Source organism: Melitaea cinxia, chromosome 24 (assembly GCF_905220565.1).
Source record: "Melitaea cinxia chromosome 24, ilMelCinx1.1, whole genome shotgun sequence".
NCBI classification, from domain to species: Eukaryota; Metazoa; Arthropoda; class Insecta; order Lepidoptera; family Nymphalidae; genus Melitaea; species Melitaea cinxia.
Window position 1 is genome coordinate 862,993 of NC_059417.1, and position 17,950 is coordinate 880,942.

The 17,950-nt window shown below is 33.6% G+C and overlaps 1 protein-coding gene across 1 annotated transcript in view; it reads left to right on the forward strand.

Moving 5' to 3' along the window:
* LOC123665602 (inactive dipeptidyl peptidase 10) overlaps positions 1-17,950 on the forward strand; it is a 188,366-nt gene that overhangs the window by 139,348 nt on the left and 31,068 nt on the right. Inside the window, exons 3-4 of the mRNA XM_045599882.1 lie at positions 7,288-7,382; positions 16,715-16,842. Of these exons, the coding sequence (XP_045455838.1) occupies positions 7,288-7,382; positions 16,715-16,842 (223 nt within the window). The remainder of the gene's footprint in view (positions 1-7,287; positions 7,383-16,714; positions 16,843-17,950) is intronic.

A 17,950-nucleotide genomic window follows, 5' to 3' on the forward strand; every position in this document is an offset into this window, starting at 1 on the left:
TTGTAAGATTTATTCATTAAACATGTGGGTGAATGTATCTTTATATCTGCGAACTAAGTAGTTATGCCAGGATAGTAATAGACAATCTAGCGTTTGTATCTTGTACAGCCTTCATACCTTCGGTAGGTCTTAATTTTGTTCCTTAAACTCATGTACATTTTTAAATGAGCATAGATTTACAATTTTGAATCAAATATAGCCTGGCTAAGAATTTTTCGACACTCGTGATTATTTTTTAATATAATAAAATATATATAAAATAAATTTCATCCATTTAGCAGATGGGTGAAGTTCGTTTCTAGTTCGGATGTTCTAATACTAGAAAATTGGTAAATATCAGAATATGTAACAATTATTTTCACTCCATGTGTTTCAAAGTACACAAAACAGGATGGCGTCTGTCAGAGGATTTTAAACTACAAGGATTGTATTTAGTCTCCGTTTTTTTATTATTTTTTTTATTTTATTTTATTATATAACTTTCCAGTAATCATAAGCAACATTAAGCTATTGGCAAGAGAATAAGTACATAAGTCATATTCTTAGTGATGCGTGTATTGAGAATAATGAGCATAGTAAATACATAGTGTAAACAGGATTACTCACGCTACAATATGGCGGCGTTTCCGGGCAGCGTGCGGGTGTAGAGTAAAGTCAATTTGACCGTGTTTAGGTTAAGTTTATATTGCTTTTGTCCGTTTATTGTAAATTTAGAATGGATTGGAGTTTTAGCCATGTGCATTTCAGTATTTTCTCATTTATCGTGAATTATTGTTTAATCGTTTATAAGAACACTGTATTTTATCTATCTATACTAATACTAGCTGACCCGGCCACGCGTTGCTGTGGCTAAAGTTTTTGTTATATTACATTATAGTAAACAATCTAAGAGGAACAATAAGAGAACATCAGTCACGGAGTCCACTATGCTTTTTCACACAGATGGTATTTGTAAAAAAATATGGTGATCTCCTTATTTGACTTTCTACTACTATAACCCTAGTACAATGAAATTATTTACGAACAAAGACGAAAATGTTGATGTTGGTATACAAATTCACTGGATTGAGATTTGAAGGGGAAGTACGTTGAACACAATTAATTAAAATGTTCTTACACTTGATATTAAGCAGAAATCAATAGGTACAAAATAAACATTTATCAGATTTATTATTTCCATTTAATTTTATAACAAATATAAGTATATTACAGTATAATACAGTAAATAACATGTGACGCTTAAACTCATGAATGAGGTAGGCAAGGCAGACAGTCTCAAACTTTTAAACGTTAATATCTATTTTTTTGAATTATAAATACTTTCAATTTCAATTTAATTTTATAGCGTCAACAACACGTGGTAATTATGCTGTTAAAATGTAGCTTATATGACACGTTCGTAGATTTACCATAGCAGCGCCATCTATTGATTACTTACTCAACCCAGTCGAAAGGTATCGACATCTGTTAGAATCATTTGGAGTTAACAGATAATTGTGACTGTCAAATAATAACAGACAAATAATTAGCAATAAATTAAAATTGCGACTATAATTTGAGATTTAAACTATCCTATCTCTCAAGTTGGATCGAACTGCACATGGTGTGCGAATTTTATTATAATCGGTTAAGTGGTTTAGGAGTCCATTGAGGACAAACATTGTGACACGAGATTTATATATATTAAGATTATAAAGAGGTAAAGTTTATAACTTTGTTTGTTTGTAGGGGGTAATCTTCGCAAATACTGATCCGATCATGAAAATTCTTTCACTAACAGAAAGGAACTTAGGAGTGATATAGGCTATATTTTATTGTTGTTGAAAAAAAAATAGTATGTGTAAATCAAACTGTAATCAAATGCCCAAAGGTTGCCTAGAAGAGATCGCTGTATTAGCGATAAGGTCGCCTGTTGCAACTGATGCAAATTATATTTTTATATATCATTTGTAGTGCTGTTATAACCTTGCATTGGTGTGCGAATGTGTAAATAAATAAATAAAAAATCAAGTCTAAATGCGAGCGAGATAAAGACTTCTATTTATTTGCATCACAATAATAAATAACGCCCAACGAAGTGGGCACGGGTCTAGTTAGTGATAAAAGAGCTGGTACATTTTTTGCTAAATAGGCGGTAGTGCGATTCAACGAGGAAATGCCACTAGCATTCTTGGCACCGCTCCACGAGTTATGATTTGCTGGAAGCCATGGCTGGCTTCTAGTTGATAATATTCATAACATTATAATATATCGATATAATTAAGATTCGTTTGACTTGCATAAGTAAATAACACGGCAGCTGCTCAAAATATGAAGCAGCCCGATTGCATTAGTACCTCGACCTTACAGAAGATCACAGCTAAACAATATTGCTTCCATGTATGTGTTTCTGTGGTGAGTAAGGTGACCAGGGCTCCTGAGAAAAATTTGGAGATGCTTCTGATGCTGCGGGAGTCTATAGGCTACGATAATTGCTTAATAGTGAGCTATACGCTTCTTTGCCGACTTATTTGTATAAATAATTGTGTTTGCTCGCAAACGAAAAAAAAACCGACTTCAATTAGATCGACGAGTAATACAACGTAGATCGACGAAAAAATTGTCAAGTAACTACGCGTTGTCAAAGATTACTCAAAAAGTCGTTATCAGATCTCGATAAAATTTATATGTGACCACATGATAAATATCAGCTTTTGATTAAATTAAAAGTTATCAAAATCGGTACACCCAGTAAAAAGTTATTGCGGATTTTCGAGAGTTTCCCTCGATTTCTCTGGGATCCCATCATCAGTGCCTAGTTTCTTTATCATGGTACCAAACTACGGATATTCCCTTTCCAACAAAAAAAGAATTATCAAAATCGGTACATCCAGTAGAAAGTTATTGCGAATTTTCGAGAGTTTCCCTCGATTTCTCTAGGATCCCATCATCAGATCCTAGTTTCGTTATCATGGTACCAAACTAGGGATATCCCCTTTCCAACAAAAAAAAATTATCAAAATCGGTACATCCAGTAGAAAGTTATGCGGTATAATACAACGTAGGTCGACGAAAAAAGCGTCAAGTAAAAACGCATTATTAGATATAACTCGAAAAGTAGTTGTTAGATCTCAAATAAATTTAAATGGGACCAATTGGCACACACTACCTTTCAATTAAAAAATTTTTTGTCGAAATCGGTCCCCACGGTCAAAAGTTCTGATGTAACATACATAAAAAAAATACAGTCGAATTGAGAACCTCCTCCTTTTTTGGAAGTCGGTTAAAAATAAATAAACAAATGATAAAGAGATTCATTTATAAAAATCGTTTACTGAAATTGATGACCTACTAGCGGAATCGGGACAGCGTTCTCCGACGACCCGATCGAGGCAATGTTTTTTCATTAGACGTCGGTCGAAAGTTTGTTAAATCTTAATTAAGACTCCATCACTCCTGCGTCACTCCGTCGCTTGTGGATACCGGACATACAGTAAATTAAAGTTACATTCAATTTTTTTGTTATAAATATATTTACTGTATTTTGGTTACTGCATTATAGCGAACCTAGCGAACTTCGTACCGAAGCTATTTTCGGAACTTAAAACAATATTCAAATTTCATTATTGGGTATTATTTTTCCACCATCTTCCTTCGATACAATACAATACAATACAAATACTCTTTATTGTACACTATCAGAGAAAAATTTTACACCGTAAAAGAAAATATAGACATGTACAAAAGGCGGTCTTATCGCTAAAAGAGCGAACTCTTCCAGACAACCTCTAGCGTGAAAAGGACATGACAAAAGAATTAGACGGCATGGAGGTGTACATACATAATATATACATATAATACGTAAATATACATACACGCATAATATATATATGTATATATATGTGTGTGTATGTCTTCGATGTAAAATATTTGTATTTTTTAAATATTATATTCTTTTATTTGTTTTAAATATTGTCATTTTTGTTTTTTTTTTAACTTTACATTATCTATATATTAATACGTGAAACAAAAACTTTGTACTTCTTTTTACGAAATTTGCGCGGACAGAGTATGAAATTTCGCACACTTATAGCTTATATAGAGAAGGAGTACAGAATACAAAATTTCAACTTTACATAAAAAATATATCTTCTATAATATAAAAATGAGTCGCTGAATGTGTTGCTAAGCGCAAAACTCGAGAACGGTTGGACCGATTTCGCTAATTCTTTTTTTAAAATATTCCTTGAAGTACGAGGATGGTTCTTACGGAGAGAAAAATTCTAAAAAAAAAAAATTTAAAATTTCCTGAAAAAGTCTAAAAACAACACTTTCTATACTCCCATACAAAAGATTTGTGATGATACTTAAAAGTCAATTTGAACTTTAATACCATACGATAAAGTTTGTGTTAGGCGATACGAAGTTCGCCGGGTCAGCTAGTTAAATCAATAAAAAAACACTACACACAACTATGTATTTGACACACATACGCATATATACTCTTTTGTTTATTATGCAAGTCTGTGGTTAAATTATGGTCAAATCTCGACCACTAAGCGACCACTAGTTGTTTTTAATAAGTGTTAATAATGATTTAAGCATAATTTTGTTGTTATAAGTGATGCATTTGTTTATGACATATTATTCCTCAAATATTTATGAATCAGAGTAAACAACTGATGGCTAACCTAATTAATAAATAAAAAGACTTACTTATTTTATGACAACACATTTCTTACTTTTGCAACAAATGAACGAAATTTCCTATCAAGTTCAGCTTTACGACTTACGTGAGCTAAGCTTGTTTAGAACGAAATTTACGACAGGACTTCATCAGTCTAGACTTCAGACTTAGTAGCTTTTGTTACTGTATATTTATATATAAATATTTATTCAGTTTATATACAAATTTGACGATGCGTCATCTCAACGGTCACAGCACTACGTTTTTATTCGTCATAAAGGTGTTTACCGTGGCCTGGGTGTTTATGCTTATGCATTTTGTTTCCGGACCCCCGACATAAATAAAATTCTATTAAGGGTCTTTGAGTGTGAGGTGTATATTTTTTTATATTTATTTTAACATAATTATTATCCAGATTTTTCTTTTACCTGGATATGTCATACATCGTTCGATAGCTTAATTGGCTAGAGCGCCGACACGGTCAGTTGGAGACGCGGGTTCGAACCCCGCTGGAGCGGTCAATTTTTGATATGATATTCAAAAATATTTAGAATTCCTAATGTGAGGGTAACACAAAAATAAAATCGTACATATTAAAAATAGCATGGTGTTGTTTCCTGTCAAAGATTTTCATTGTAATATGAAACTTTGAATAGTTACGGGTCTCTGTAAAGAACTCACTATAGACGGCGCCACGGTTCGCTTAAACCGAAAATAAAAATCATCATATCAAAAATTTTGCTCTAGCGGGTACATCGTTCCATAGCTTAATTGGCTAGAGCGCCGACACGGTCAGTCGGAGACGCGGGTACGAACCCCGCTGGAGCGGTCAATTTTTGATATATGAATGATGTCCTCCCGTGACCATGGTTGCTGTAAAGTATCCGAAACGTCGGGAATCAAAAGTTAATAATAAACCGCGATAAAATCCGAAAAAAGTTGTTTCATTAAATGAGTAAAATTGCGGTAAACATTAGAAAACAATATATATATATATATATATATATATATATATATATATATATATATATATTACCATACAAACATGTGACAAAAATACAAATTACACATTCACAAAAAAATATATAAAAATCGATTCTAAGGGAGCAAACTCCAAACTTCTTTAAAATCGATATATAACATGATAAATAACCATATTTTCTCTTTGTGATATTCATCATTACAGCCTATACAGTCCACTGCTGGACATAGGTCTCAAAAAGTTCACGCCAAAAATAGCGCGAACTCATGTGTTACTTTGTAATATTAATGTACGTAAATTATTACTTTTTTAAGTATCAATTCTTTTTTGTTACACATTCTTCCTCCAAGTTATTAGTTGTGAAGCTACAAAGACTTTATCTAGAAGGGATGTTCTTGTATAAAATGTGAGATTGCTTAAAATTTTTCGTCTACACGTGCTTGCGAAACTTTTGTACCATGTGTCCTCTGTGAAAGCGGAGTCGCGTAGGGGTGATTGATTACGACCTCACCCGAGCAACGTACAGACACGTCTTCCAAAACTTCTTTATTATTAATCTCGTCTCGCTAAAGTTTACTAAAAGTTACAAACGATGTTCATGGTAAATGAAGATGTAGTGATCGAGGATATACGTTTAGGTGTATAAGTTTTTCATAAATTGCTGATAAATTTTATCATTGACATAAGTTACTGATAGGTTTTGTCAGCAGGAGAAATAAAAGACTCTTAGACCCTCAGATTTAACTACCACAAATTATGGATTTACAGGTTGCCATTAATTGCCACTCACTCGGCTCATCGGCCATTTGATGAAAAAACAGATAAATGTATCGGCAACTTTTATCTGTCGGATACCGTTACAAGTTAGATAATGTTATGAGCGATTGATGATATTTTACTACTATTTAATTTACCTAGCTATGTTTCATTTAATGATGATATTACTTATGCAGTAAAATATTGAACTTTGACTAGTCCATTTGTGAAATGAAACTAGTTAGCACTCCAGGGTTGTGGATTCGATTTCCGCCTCGAGCCTATCTGTAATATATATATATGTATGATTTATTTATAAATTTTAAAAACTTAAATATAATTTCTACAGAATGGATGCGAGGATTGGAGCGAAATTTATTTAGTGGCGTCAAATGTGACAGTCTAAGAAGATAGATGTATGGATGGATGGTTGATACTCGTACATGATAGAACCACTGACCCAATTTTAATGGTACTTGACTTGGTAATCAGAGATAATAATAAATAAATAAATATTTACAACATACACGCACGGTCACCTGTTCCTAAAGTAAACAACTTAATGCTTGTGTTATAGGTAACAGCAGACTGGTATAGCTAGATATTTTTTTTATTTTCGATAAATATACTTATAAATAATACTAATAAATATATATATATATATATATATATATATATATATATATATATATATATATATATATATTACACCCAGACTCGGGGTGGGAATCGAACCCACAACCCCCGGAACTGAAAGCAGGGTCACTACAAACTGCGTCAACGGGCTGTTGATCGATTCATATGCTACTTTTCATTCTGATTTCCACGTGGATTTTGGAAAGGAGCTTGGAAACTCTCTAATATCTTTATTTCTTTGTTGCAGATGAGGAACTGGTGTTCAGAGACAGATGGGGGGGATTGACCCTCTTTAATGTCAAAAACTTCACAACTAGGCTGCTTATGAATAATTCTACATTTGTAAGTACTCCTTTTGATAAGTTGGATAGTTAGATATAAGCTGACTGACCAGCATATGAAGACAAACGTAACAAAGCGACCTGCTGGTGAGTTGGTGGCAGGCAACACTTTTAGACGCCTGCCCAAAAGCATCTGGCGTCCCGATTCTACCTCCACTGTCAATTGTGGCTTACTCACCAGGTTAATACAACACTTATTAGGAGCGGTATTATTTGGTTGCAACTTTATTTCATATTACAGATAAAAATAATGTGAGAAAAATAATAAGAATGAGTTGCGTACATACTCAACAAATGAGTAAGATACCCAGAACTCCTGGAGAGGGTCGAGGGTAGTGTGACTATGAAATGGCAATGCTACTAAAATTACAGGCGTCCATAAGCTACGGTATTGACTTACCGTCTGGCGGACCGTACGCTTGCTTGCCACTTTTGCGTTGTAAAAATAGCTTTTCATATTTGCAATACAAGGAAATATAAATATAAATTCAAGTCAAGACGTGACAAATATTGCTGATAAATAACAGGATGGAATGAACATTGTTTCTGCGACTTTCCCTCGAGGGGCGTGATGGATGTGTCGTTACTTTACGAATATTTTTATATGATAAGTATTAATAAACTCGAAAGAAACTTGTATGCTTTTTATAAGACTAACTTCTTGATGTGTTTTTACTCGCAATGATTTTTTTTCAAATTTAAATGTTATTAATTGAATAAATTACAAAAACTATTTCCATTATTTATTCCATCGCGGTGGTAGAAAAAGGGTACGCGCGCTTGGTACCGTAGTTCTTTTGAAAAATTAAGAGCAAAACGCGTTATACACTCTACTCCTGGTCTAGTTGCCTTCAGGAAACACCACAGGAAAAAGACAATACTCGAAGCAGTACTATTTAACTGTGATCTTCTGTAACGTTGAAATACTTCCTCGGTCAGGCTGATCCAGTTGCTGCTACTTATTATAATGTGCCCTAACTCAAAAAATATATCTCACTTCTTTTGGGCCATATATGAACACTCGTCAGAGGTGTATACACAGCCGCAACTGTTGCTTTATCAGCCAAGTAAGCACAACCATAAAACTTCCTCGTACACTATTATGAAGAAAATATACGAGATATAAAAATTATGAGTCGATTTGGCTTTAGCTGAAACTGTCCGAGGAATAAAATATCAAAACAAAATTCCAAATATTGCAGATAGAATTCTACTGCTTAGCGTCTAATCCAGATTTTATTGTACACTAGCTGTGCCTGCGACTTCGTCCACGTGGAATTTAACAAAAAAAGTTATTTTTCAGCTCGCAGAGTTATAAAATAATATTTTTTTAAAATAAAAGTAGTTACTCCTTATTACATCAGCTATCTGCCAGTGTAAGTCCCGTCAAAATCGTTCCAGCCGTTTCAGAGATTAGCCAAACAGACAGACAAAATTATAAAAAAATATTATTTTGGTATATGTACCGTGTATACATCCATGTGCATTTAGTAAACATTGTTTATTTCAATATGACAAACAGATACTCCAATTTTAAAGAAAATCTTTGGAAAGTATGACTATATATGTGCGTGTGGACGTGTATTTGTATGTCTGTCTAATCATAAACAAATCTAAATCAAAGCTATTAAACGAACTGATTAATAAAAATACATAATAATTGATTAATGAAAATACTACAAACGATTAGCAATTGCCTGAAAATAATTTAAATTTTGTATTAAAAAGAAAATAATATGGGTATAATATAATATGGTATGGGTTGTCTGGAAGAAATGGCTAATTAGCCATAAGTCCTCCCATTGTACTTCACTGTCTGTAACTATCTTTATGCTTTGTTTGTAATATATTTGTGGTGTACAATAAAGTATAAAATAAAATAAATAAAATAATAGCTAAAGCTTATTATTTTTTACAAGATTATATTAATAATGAAGATGTGAGTGTGGATTTAGTAACGCTGTATTCCATACCAGATAATACTAATTTTATATTAAAATAGGAGTTTTTTTTTAAAGAATAATTCCTTTCTACACAATCTACATTCCGAATTGGTGGTAGCTTCACGAGACACAATTAATAATTTGATTTGTAAAATAGCGATTCCATTGTGCTTTTGAAGCCTGTTTGAATAAAGTAATTTTTGATTTTGATGTCTAAATTTGTTGCCTACAACGTAATTTATTCTGTACTAGCTGTGCCCACGACTTCGCCCGCGTTTAATAATGACTCTGGACTGCATTTTTTGATTCTTTAAATTAGCATAACTTTTTTATTTATGAACCGATTGACATGAAACATACACTAAATGTTAAGTGAAGCTTATCCCAATATATTAGTGAAAACCGAGAAAAAAAGTGAGATTAGTGTGCAGAAACATATTACACTTATATTTTTATTATATCTATTTGTGACGATAAAATGATAAAATCATTCGTAAAACTCATTCAAATTTTACGTCTTCTGTATTTGTGTAAAAAAAATATCTCGAAAATTATCAAATAGGTACAATACAGCATCTGTGCCAAATAATCCATTAAGATTTTTAACCCCATCAAAGCATTTTTATTCTGTTGCCAGCGTCCCTACAGTCAACTCTTCCGTTATCGAAAGAAACAAACAAACGATGAATATTTGAAATGATTACGTAAACGACTGCTTCTTACACCGTACACAAAATCTCATTAAAAAATTAAACGATTTTTCCAATTAATTTTTTTGACATGACATCATCATCATCATCATCATCATCATTTGACATGACAACGTCTAATAAATCGATGAACGCCGGCTGCACACACGAAAAAGGATGACTCATTGTCCCGTTACGCTCATTGTACGCTTGCACCGCATATATCTCTTTCACTCGATTGGCCTTGTTATGACGTTGTCACGTTAAACTATCGTCCGTAAACCAACTTTACAGACAACCAATATTTTTAAATATTCAGACTAAATTTGCCGTTTCACCACATATAAACTAATGCTTAAACTACCTATTTGTTATGGATGAAAATAACTATATATATACCACCATGCGTACAAATTGTTAATGAGCTCTACTAAATTCGTTTATTCCCCGTTTTGAACAATTTCTAAAAAAGGAGGAGGTCATTATAATGAGTTGTTTCGGATTTTATTGCGGTTTATTAAGTTTTGTAGATGCCCGACGCTATCCCTGAATTAGGGCGCAACAGGAAATTTCCTACGGCTAAAGCTAAATTGCTTCAAGTACTGTGTGGCTATGGTACTAACTTGGAACTTAAACAAGCCGACCGGTGGCGGGATAACCATCCAACTGCTGGTTTTAAAATACACAGGCCGAAGACGGGCAGTAGCGTCTTCGGTGCGACAAAGCCTGCTGACTGACTGACTGACTGTTGGACATAGGCCTCCACAAATTCATGCCAAAGATGGCGTAAACTCATGTGTTTTGCCCATAGTCACCACGCTGGGCAGGCGAGTTGGTGACGCCAGGGCTGGCTTTGTCGCACCGAAGACGCTGCTATTCAGTCTTCGGCCTGTGTATTTCAAAGCCAGCAGTTGGATGGTTATCCCGCCATCGGTCGTTTTTTTAAGTTCCAAGGTGGTAGTGGAACTGTGTTATCCCTTAGTCGCCTCTTACGACACTCACGGAAAGAGAGGTGGCGGCTATATTCTTTACTACCGTAGCCACACAGCGAATGTATATACTCGTACCCAAACAAAAGATATTATTGGAAACACATATTCTTGGAAAGCAGAAACGAAACGCATTTAAAATATATTTGTTTCATCGAGCGGTGTCACAGATATCACGAAACATAATGAAGTGCACTATCGAGACCTACACGTTCGAACATGTTATGTAACATTTTATCTTTAATGAGTTCTTTTATCTATCTTTGTGTAATCCATTGAATGGTTTAAAATCCCTTGAGTTACGTTCAGTGCTATTATTTCCATTCGCAACGGAAATGTTTTATTCTTCTCATTCTGTTGTAGAAAGATAGATGATAACAGCTTACAGTTGTTCAGGAATTGGAAAGTTTAAATGGAATTATTACTTTTGTTGCAAAAACAGAATATTTTCGTCTATTGTGACAACAAAATCGTTCCTAATTTTTTTATATTTTGCAAACTTGTTCGTGTGGATGATTTTGATGATCCCTTTATTATTCTAAAGCTTTTACTTGTTATATGGTCCTATTTAAATTTAAGTGAGTTCTGTCAAGTAGTTTTTTCAATTATCTATACTAATATTATAAAGCTGAAAAGTTTGTTTATTTGTTTGCGCGTGCTAATCTCAGGAACTACTGGTTCGAATTGAAGATTATTTTTGCGTTGGATAGCCCATTTTCCGAAAAAGGCTATAGGCTATATAATATATTAGGACATTTTTTTTTTTTCGTTTAGATACTCCATAATTATGCGTATTTGAAGTCGGTTATTATGGTCTAAAAATGAATGCAATTTTTATTCGTCCATTGTGTGTATACAATTAACAGCACTTACAAAACACAGTGGGATCAACACTATACAATTATACTGTTAGAGCGCCTATCAGGTTTTGAGAAGCAATTACTCTCAATCTTGTAATTATGTATGCGCTTGTCAATTTATAATTTACCGTCAATTTTTATTTTTATATTTTATATTGCCTTTGTTACATATCGTGCGTTATTTCGTGGCATTATTAAAGAAGTCTTCATCCACACCGGCACCAAATAATTTTAACTCTCTCTTCTACTAATCCTTCAACTACATACTAACAATTATATACAACTACTTGATTTACTTTACTGACTCTCTTAGGGCACAATAAAGTATATTTGTATTCTATTGTATTTTATTGTATTGTACTGTCCTTTAGAAAAAGTTTAAACACAATGTTATCACCGCAAATCTTGACCTCGTAGAGTGGTGCATGCATTTTCTCATTTAAAAGGAATTCTCATTCTTTCAGTGAAAATAAGCTATTCGGTGGACAAACGCGAGCAATAAAGCTGGGTGTTATCTTATAAGATTTGTATTTCTACTAAAGCACCAAAAGATTTATTACTAAAATAATGTTTAAGCTTTTGTTAAATTTGCTAACCATAAAACTAATAACAATATTCACTGTGCAATATCTCACTGCTGGGTATAGACCTCTATCACCGTGTAGGAGGAGGTTCAGAGCTTAATCCACTATGAGTAACGATCGCTATCAGGCATGTGTGATAACAACCAAAACCGACAGCTTAAAGTGCTCTCCGAGACACGGTGGGGAAACCCACAAGGGCTGACAACGAGATCGAAAATGAATATTTGTGTACACACAAATATCCACTCCGGGTGGTAATCGTACCCGCGGTCATGGGTGTTAAGCGAAATAAAATTGGTTTCTAAATCAAAGTCAAATGAAATTAGTTAAAATTAGCACGGACTCGTTAATCACGGATGCTTGTAATATAAACACGAGAGTGCTGTGATCACAGCTCTGTTGTGTGTTGAATAGTAATTAGTTACCGAATTTAGATCGTTGCTTTCAAACTATTGTGTAAATCTGTTTAGAAATGAGCTTTAGTTGGAAACATTTTTGTTGTGTCATATGTTTGTGTCCATTTTCTTTTATACTACATTTTATTGTATTGAAATGAAATTTCTGTAGAATGGCTGTGATTTGAAAATCGATAAAACGAAAATGCGACATTGTAAAGAAAGAAACACATAAACGTATAGGAAAGAATCAGATAGAATATATTCCCGCCCAAAACGCGTAAGCGTTTAAATAAAAGCCTTTTACAGGCCACTATTGATTGAGGAATTATTTAGAGTCAATTCAGTGAGTGCATAATGTACGCCTAGCAAGGTAAATGTAATACTTATTATTATTTCTTTGTATAAAAGCAGCAGCAGAAATTTCTTGCTCAAAATATGGAGCAGCCCGACTGGGGAAATACCTCGACCTTACAGAAGATCACAGCTAAATATTACTGCTTTCAAGCAGTATTGTGTTCCTGTTGACTGTGATAAGGTGACCAGAGCTCCTGGGGGGGATTGGGGATTGGGTGGGATAAGCTACGGTAATCTCTTACCATCAGGTGAGCCGTACGCTTGTTTGCCGAAGTAGTGATATAAAAAAAAAAAGACGATAGTGCTAACGAAATATAAATCTAAATAAATAAACGCCTACCGGCCATCACTAGCATATGAATCCTGGATCGAAATTTCGGCAAGACACACAATACCCGTAAACAAGTACAAACTCCCAGACAAGCAGCACAAAGCAAAGTCACAGCAAAATGCAAGGGGAAAATGCAAATCAAAATAGAAAAAAAATGAAAAGAAAAACTTTTTTCTGTACATACTGATTTTAATTATTCTTGTTTTATTTGTAAGTTGGTGCTGGTCGTGTGGTCTTTCGATTGAACGAGATCTGCCAAGAAGTTTTTGAGTTATTCCTAATAATGCGTATTTAATTGACTATTTTTCGACTACCTTCGTTGATAGTGTTCTCATTTCATTATTAGTCGACTTAATTTGAAGTTAGTTTTTTTTTTTGAGAAATAACAGTTTTCTTTTAAAATAATACGAGACAGTTAATTTATTTATGAAGGTAACTATCGTAAGAGCTACATTAGCTTACCTCCTAATATATTTGTGTACAGAGTAACCTTTCCATGGATTATGTCTGAGAAAGGTTAACCTTTCCCAAACCGAGATTAAGTGCTACGTGTTGACCCGGCACTTACGTTCTATTAAATAGCTATATTTCGTAATTCCTGTATAATTTTAGATTCAGCGGAAACTTTAAAATTTGAAGCCGTCAATCAAAGTGAAAATTCTTTATATTTGAGAGATTTTTAAGAGCATTTTCACATTTTAAAGTTAGTTAAGAACCGCTGAGGAGCTAGACGGCTATATTCTTGAAGATTGTCAATACATATTTTAAATACATATATTTACCATCTGACCTTAACGAACTTCATACCATTATATAGTGTTTTTTCGTGATTGCTTCGAATATATTAACTAAACGTCTTATATTTTACCTTATGTACATAAATTTCAACTGAGGTAGGGCAGATTGTCAATACATCTTTTAAATACATACCACCGACCTTAACGAACTTCGTAGCATCATATAGTTTTTTTTTTTTTCGTGATTGTTTCGAATATATTAACTGAACGTTTTATATCTTACCTTATATTTTATTTCAACTGAATTAGGGCAAATCGGGAAATACCCTGCTTAAAATCTGGAGCAGCCCGACTGGGGAAGTACCTCGAGGATCACAGACCAGAGCACCTGGAGGGGATTGGGAGGGGGTAGGGTCAGCAACGTGCTTGCGATGCTTGTAGTTTGCAGTCGTCTACGGTGATCGCTTACCATTAGGCTAACCGTTAAATTGCATGCCAACTAAGTTGTAGAAAAAAAAAACGTTACCATCAAAACTTTTCCTTTAGTGATTGAAAAAAACTGAACAAAAAATTTTTCTTTCAAAGTCTATACAAAACGTCCCTAAGAATTTGAATAAATCGTGTCAATATATTCCCGTCTACGACATTGGCGTTGATTTATTACTCTTTTTCGAACTCGAGACGTTTTTTCTTTGTATATAGTTGGTGTCGATCCTTCCTCAAATATTTATCCTGTACAAGCTGCGTCTCATAACTTCATCTGCATATTATCTGATCCCGTGGGAATGTCGAGATAAAAAGAAACCTATAGAATATTCTGGATATCAAGCTACCTACGTACGAAGTTTTATTAAAATCAGTTCTACAGTTTTTGCTTGAAAGAGTAACAATAATCTCACAAAGTTTCGTATTTCTCATATTCTAGAAATGTACAAAAATATCTCCATACAAATCACTGGTTGAACCTTAAAGGACGTCTACGTGACATATAATTGTGTTTGCAGGCAAACGAAGAAAAACCGACTTCAATTATATCGACGAGTAATACAACGTAGGTAGACGAAAAAATAGTCAAGTAAATACGCATTATCAAAGATTACTCCAAAAGTTGTAATCAGATCTCGATGAAATTTAAATGTGACCACAAGATAAACATCGGCTTTCGATTAAATTAAAAATCATTAAAATCGGTACATCCAGTAAATGGCTATGCGGATTTTTAGGAGTTTCCCTCGATTTCTCTAGGCTCCCATCATCAAATCCTGGCTTCCTTATCATGGTACCAAATTAGGGATATCTCCTTTCTAACAAAAAAAAAGAATTATCAAAATCGGTTCATAAACGACGAAGTTATCCCCGAACATACATTAATATATATATTAATTATAATTATTATATATATATATATATATATATATATATATATATATATATATATATATATAGACCCTCGCCAAAATTAGAGCAAACCATACTGCCAATTATGCTGATATCTATTATCTCGATCTAAGAGAAAAACAAAACTCAGGCAAAGACAAAATAATTCGGTTTTAACGGCTTCGGTTTGTTGTTTATTTGAACTTAGTAAATATTAATAATTCACCTATTTTTATACGACTAGCTTACCTGATGATAAACGATTACCGTAGCTTACAGACATCACACTCATCTGACTCATCTCTCACGAGAAGCATTGCAACCGCGTTGCCGACCCTATCTTCAATTCCACCGAGAGCTTTGGTCACCTTACTCACAGGAACACAACACTGCTTGAAAACAGTATTATTTACCCGTGATCTTTTGTAAGGCTGAGGTACTTCCCCAGTCGGGCTGCTCCATATTTTGAACGGGAAATTTCCCGCTGTGTCCTACCACAGTTTGCTGTTTCAAAATCTTTTGGCAATTTCGATATTTCTCTTTAGTATATGCCAAAACACTTAATTGTAACGAACATTTAATATTAGGTTCTTTGGTTTTACCTTTTTCCTACTTTATTCTACTCACGTCCTTTATCTTACTTTTTTTCTGATATTTCTCTAGACGTGGTCGCTTTTTTATTGATAATGTTGGCTTTTGTAAGTTTTTTCTCTTATTTTTCTTTTCTTTTTTTAAATTTTCGTGTACAATAAATCTTCTTTTCTAATACATAAAATTCTCGTGTCATGGTGTTTAACATTGAACTCCCCGAAACGAGCTTAGTGATTTTATCGAGGAACCGTAGCAGGACATATCTTATTCAAAATTTAGAGCACCGCGACCGGCGAAGTACTCAACCTTACAGATGATCAAAGCTAAATAACATTGCTTTCAAGGTTTCAAGTATTGTTGTGTTTCTGTGGTGATAAAAGAAGCCAACACTGAGATTAAGAGTCATGTTAGCTACTATTAGAGTGATGTTAGCTATGTTTACTAATCAAAAAATAAGTTTTGGTCTTATTTTTGTTACAGAGGGAATTAAACGCAGTTGACTTCAAAGTGTCAGCAGATTTGAAGTTCGTCCTCCTTATCTCCGACGTGAGGCCAGGCTGGAGGCATGCTCGCCTCGCGAGATACCATGTGTACGATGTTATTACAAGGTAACATTCTTGAAATTTATTTTTAAAAAGTATTGAAAAAAATTTATTTATTTAGTCAATTTAATTGAGCTGTCCAAATCCAAAAGAGTAGCATATCAAAATATGAAATTAAGAAATGAAATGAATATATTTATTTCGCCATGACGTATACACATACTTAATAAACGCTAAAAAGATATTTACATTTTCAAAAAAAAAAACCAACAACAAAAAAGTAGCAAAACATTTAAGAGAATTATCAAAATAACGTGAAAATGATCTGTTAATCTCTAAGCTCAAATCCGATATAGTATCGATGAATGGAAGAACGCTCTTAAGTAGATTAAGCATCGGGTACTTTCAGAGCCTTTGTCTGTCGCTATGGCAACCGCTGTCACGTAATCACACTTGTAACCTAACACGTGCTACAGTAACAAGATAATGTGATTGTGTGGTTTTTGAATTTCGCTCAAGTCTTCAAATTATCATCTGACTTTGTAAATTAGATTGTGTACTTTGAAAGGTTATTTGGTTTGAGGGTCGGATTGTACTAATATTATAAAGCTGAAGAATTTGTTTGTTTGTTTGAACGCACTAATCTCAAAAACTACTGGTCCGATTTGAAAGATTCTTTTACAGTTAGATAGATCATTTATTGAGGAAGGTTATGGGCTATATACACGGTCATATTACGCTAAGACCAAAAGGAGCGGTATACCAATGAAGAATGTTTCAAAATCGGGGGTTCTTTTATCCTTTTGATAGCTTCCGCTACGTGCGCTGTGAAAACAGTTCAAGTTTCACAAAAATCATGTAGCAAAGAATTTATCCTCTTTAAAAGTTCTAAAATAAAGTCCGCGACAGCATATATCTATCTTTTAAGGTTGGCTCACTATAACCTTTTTTTTTTTGCTAACCAAGGTTGTTCTAAAATAATGCATTATTTCCGAAGATATTTTTATACACATGATATTAATTCTTATCTAAATAAATACGTTATTCATCACAAGTATTTAATTTAAAATAAAATAGCCTTTTACACAATTCGATTTCAATGAGTATCTCAGGAGATATCGTAATTTTAAAATAACATCGCAGCAAAATACTGATCAAGTATTGCGCGCGCCTC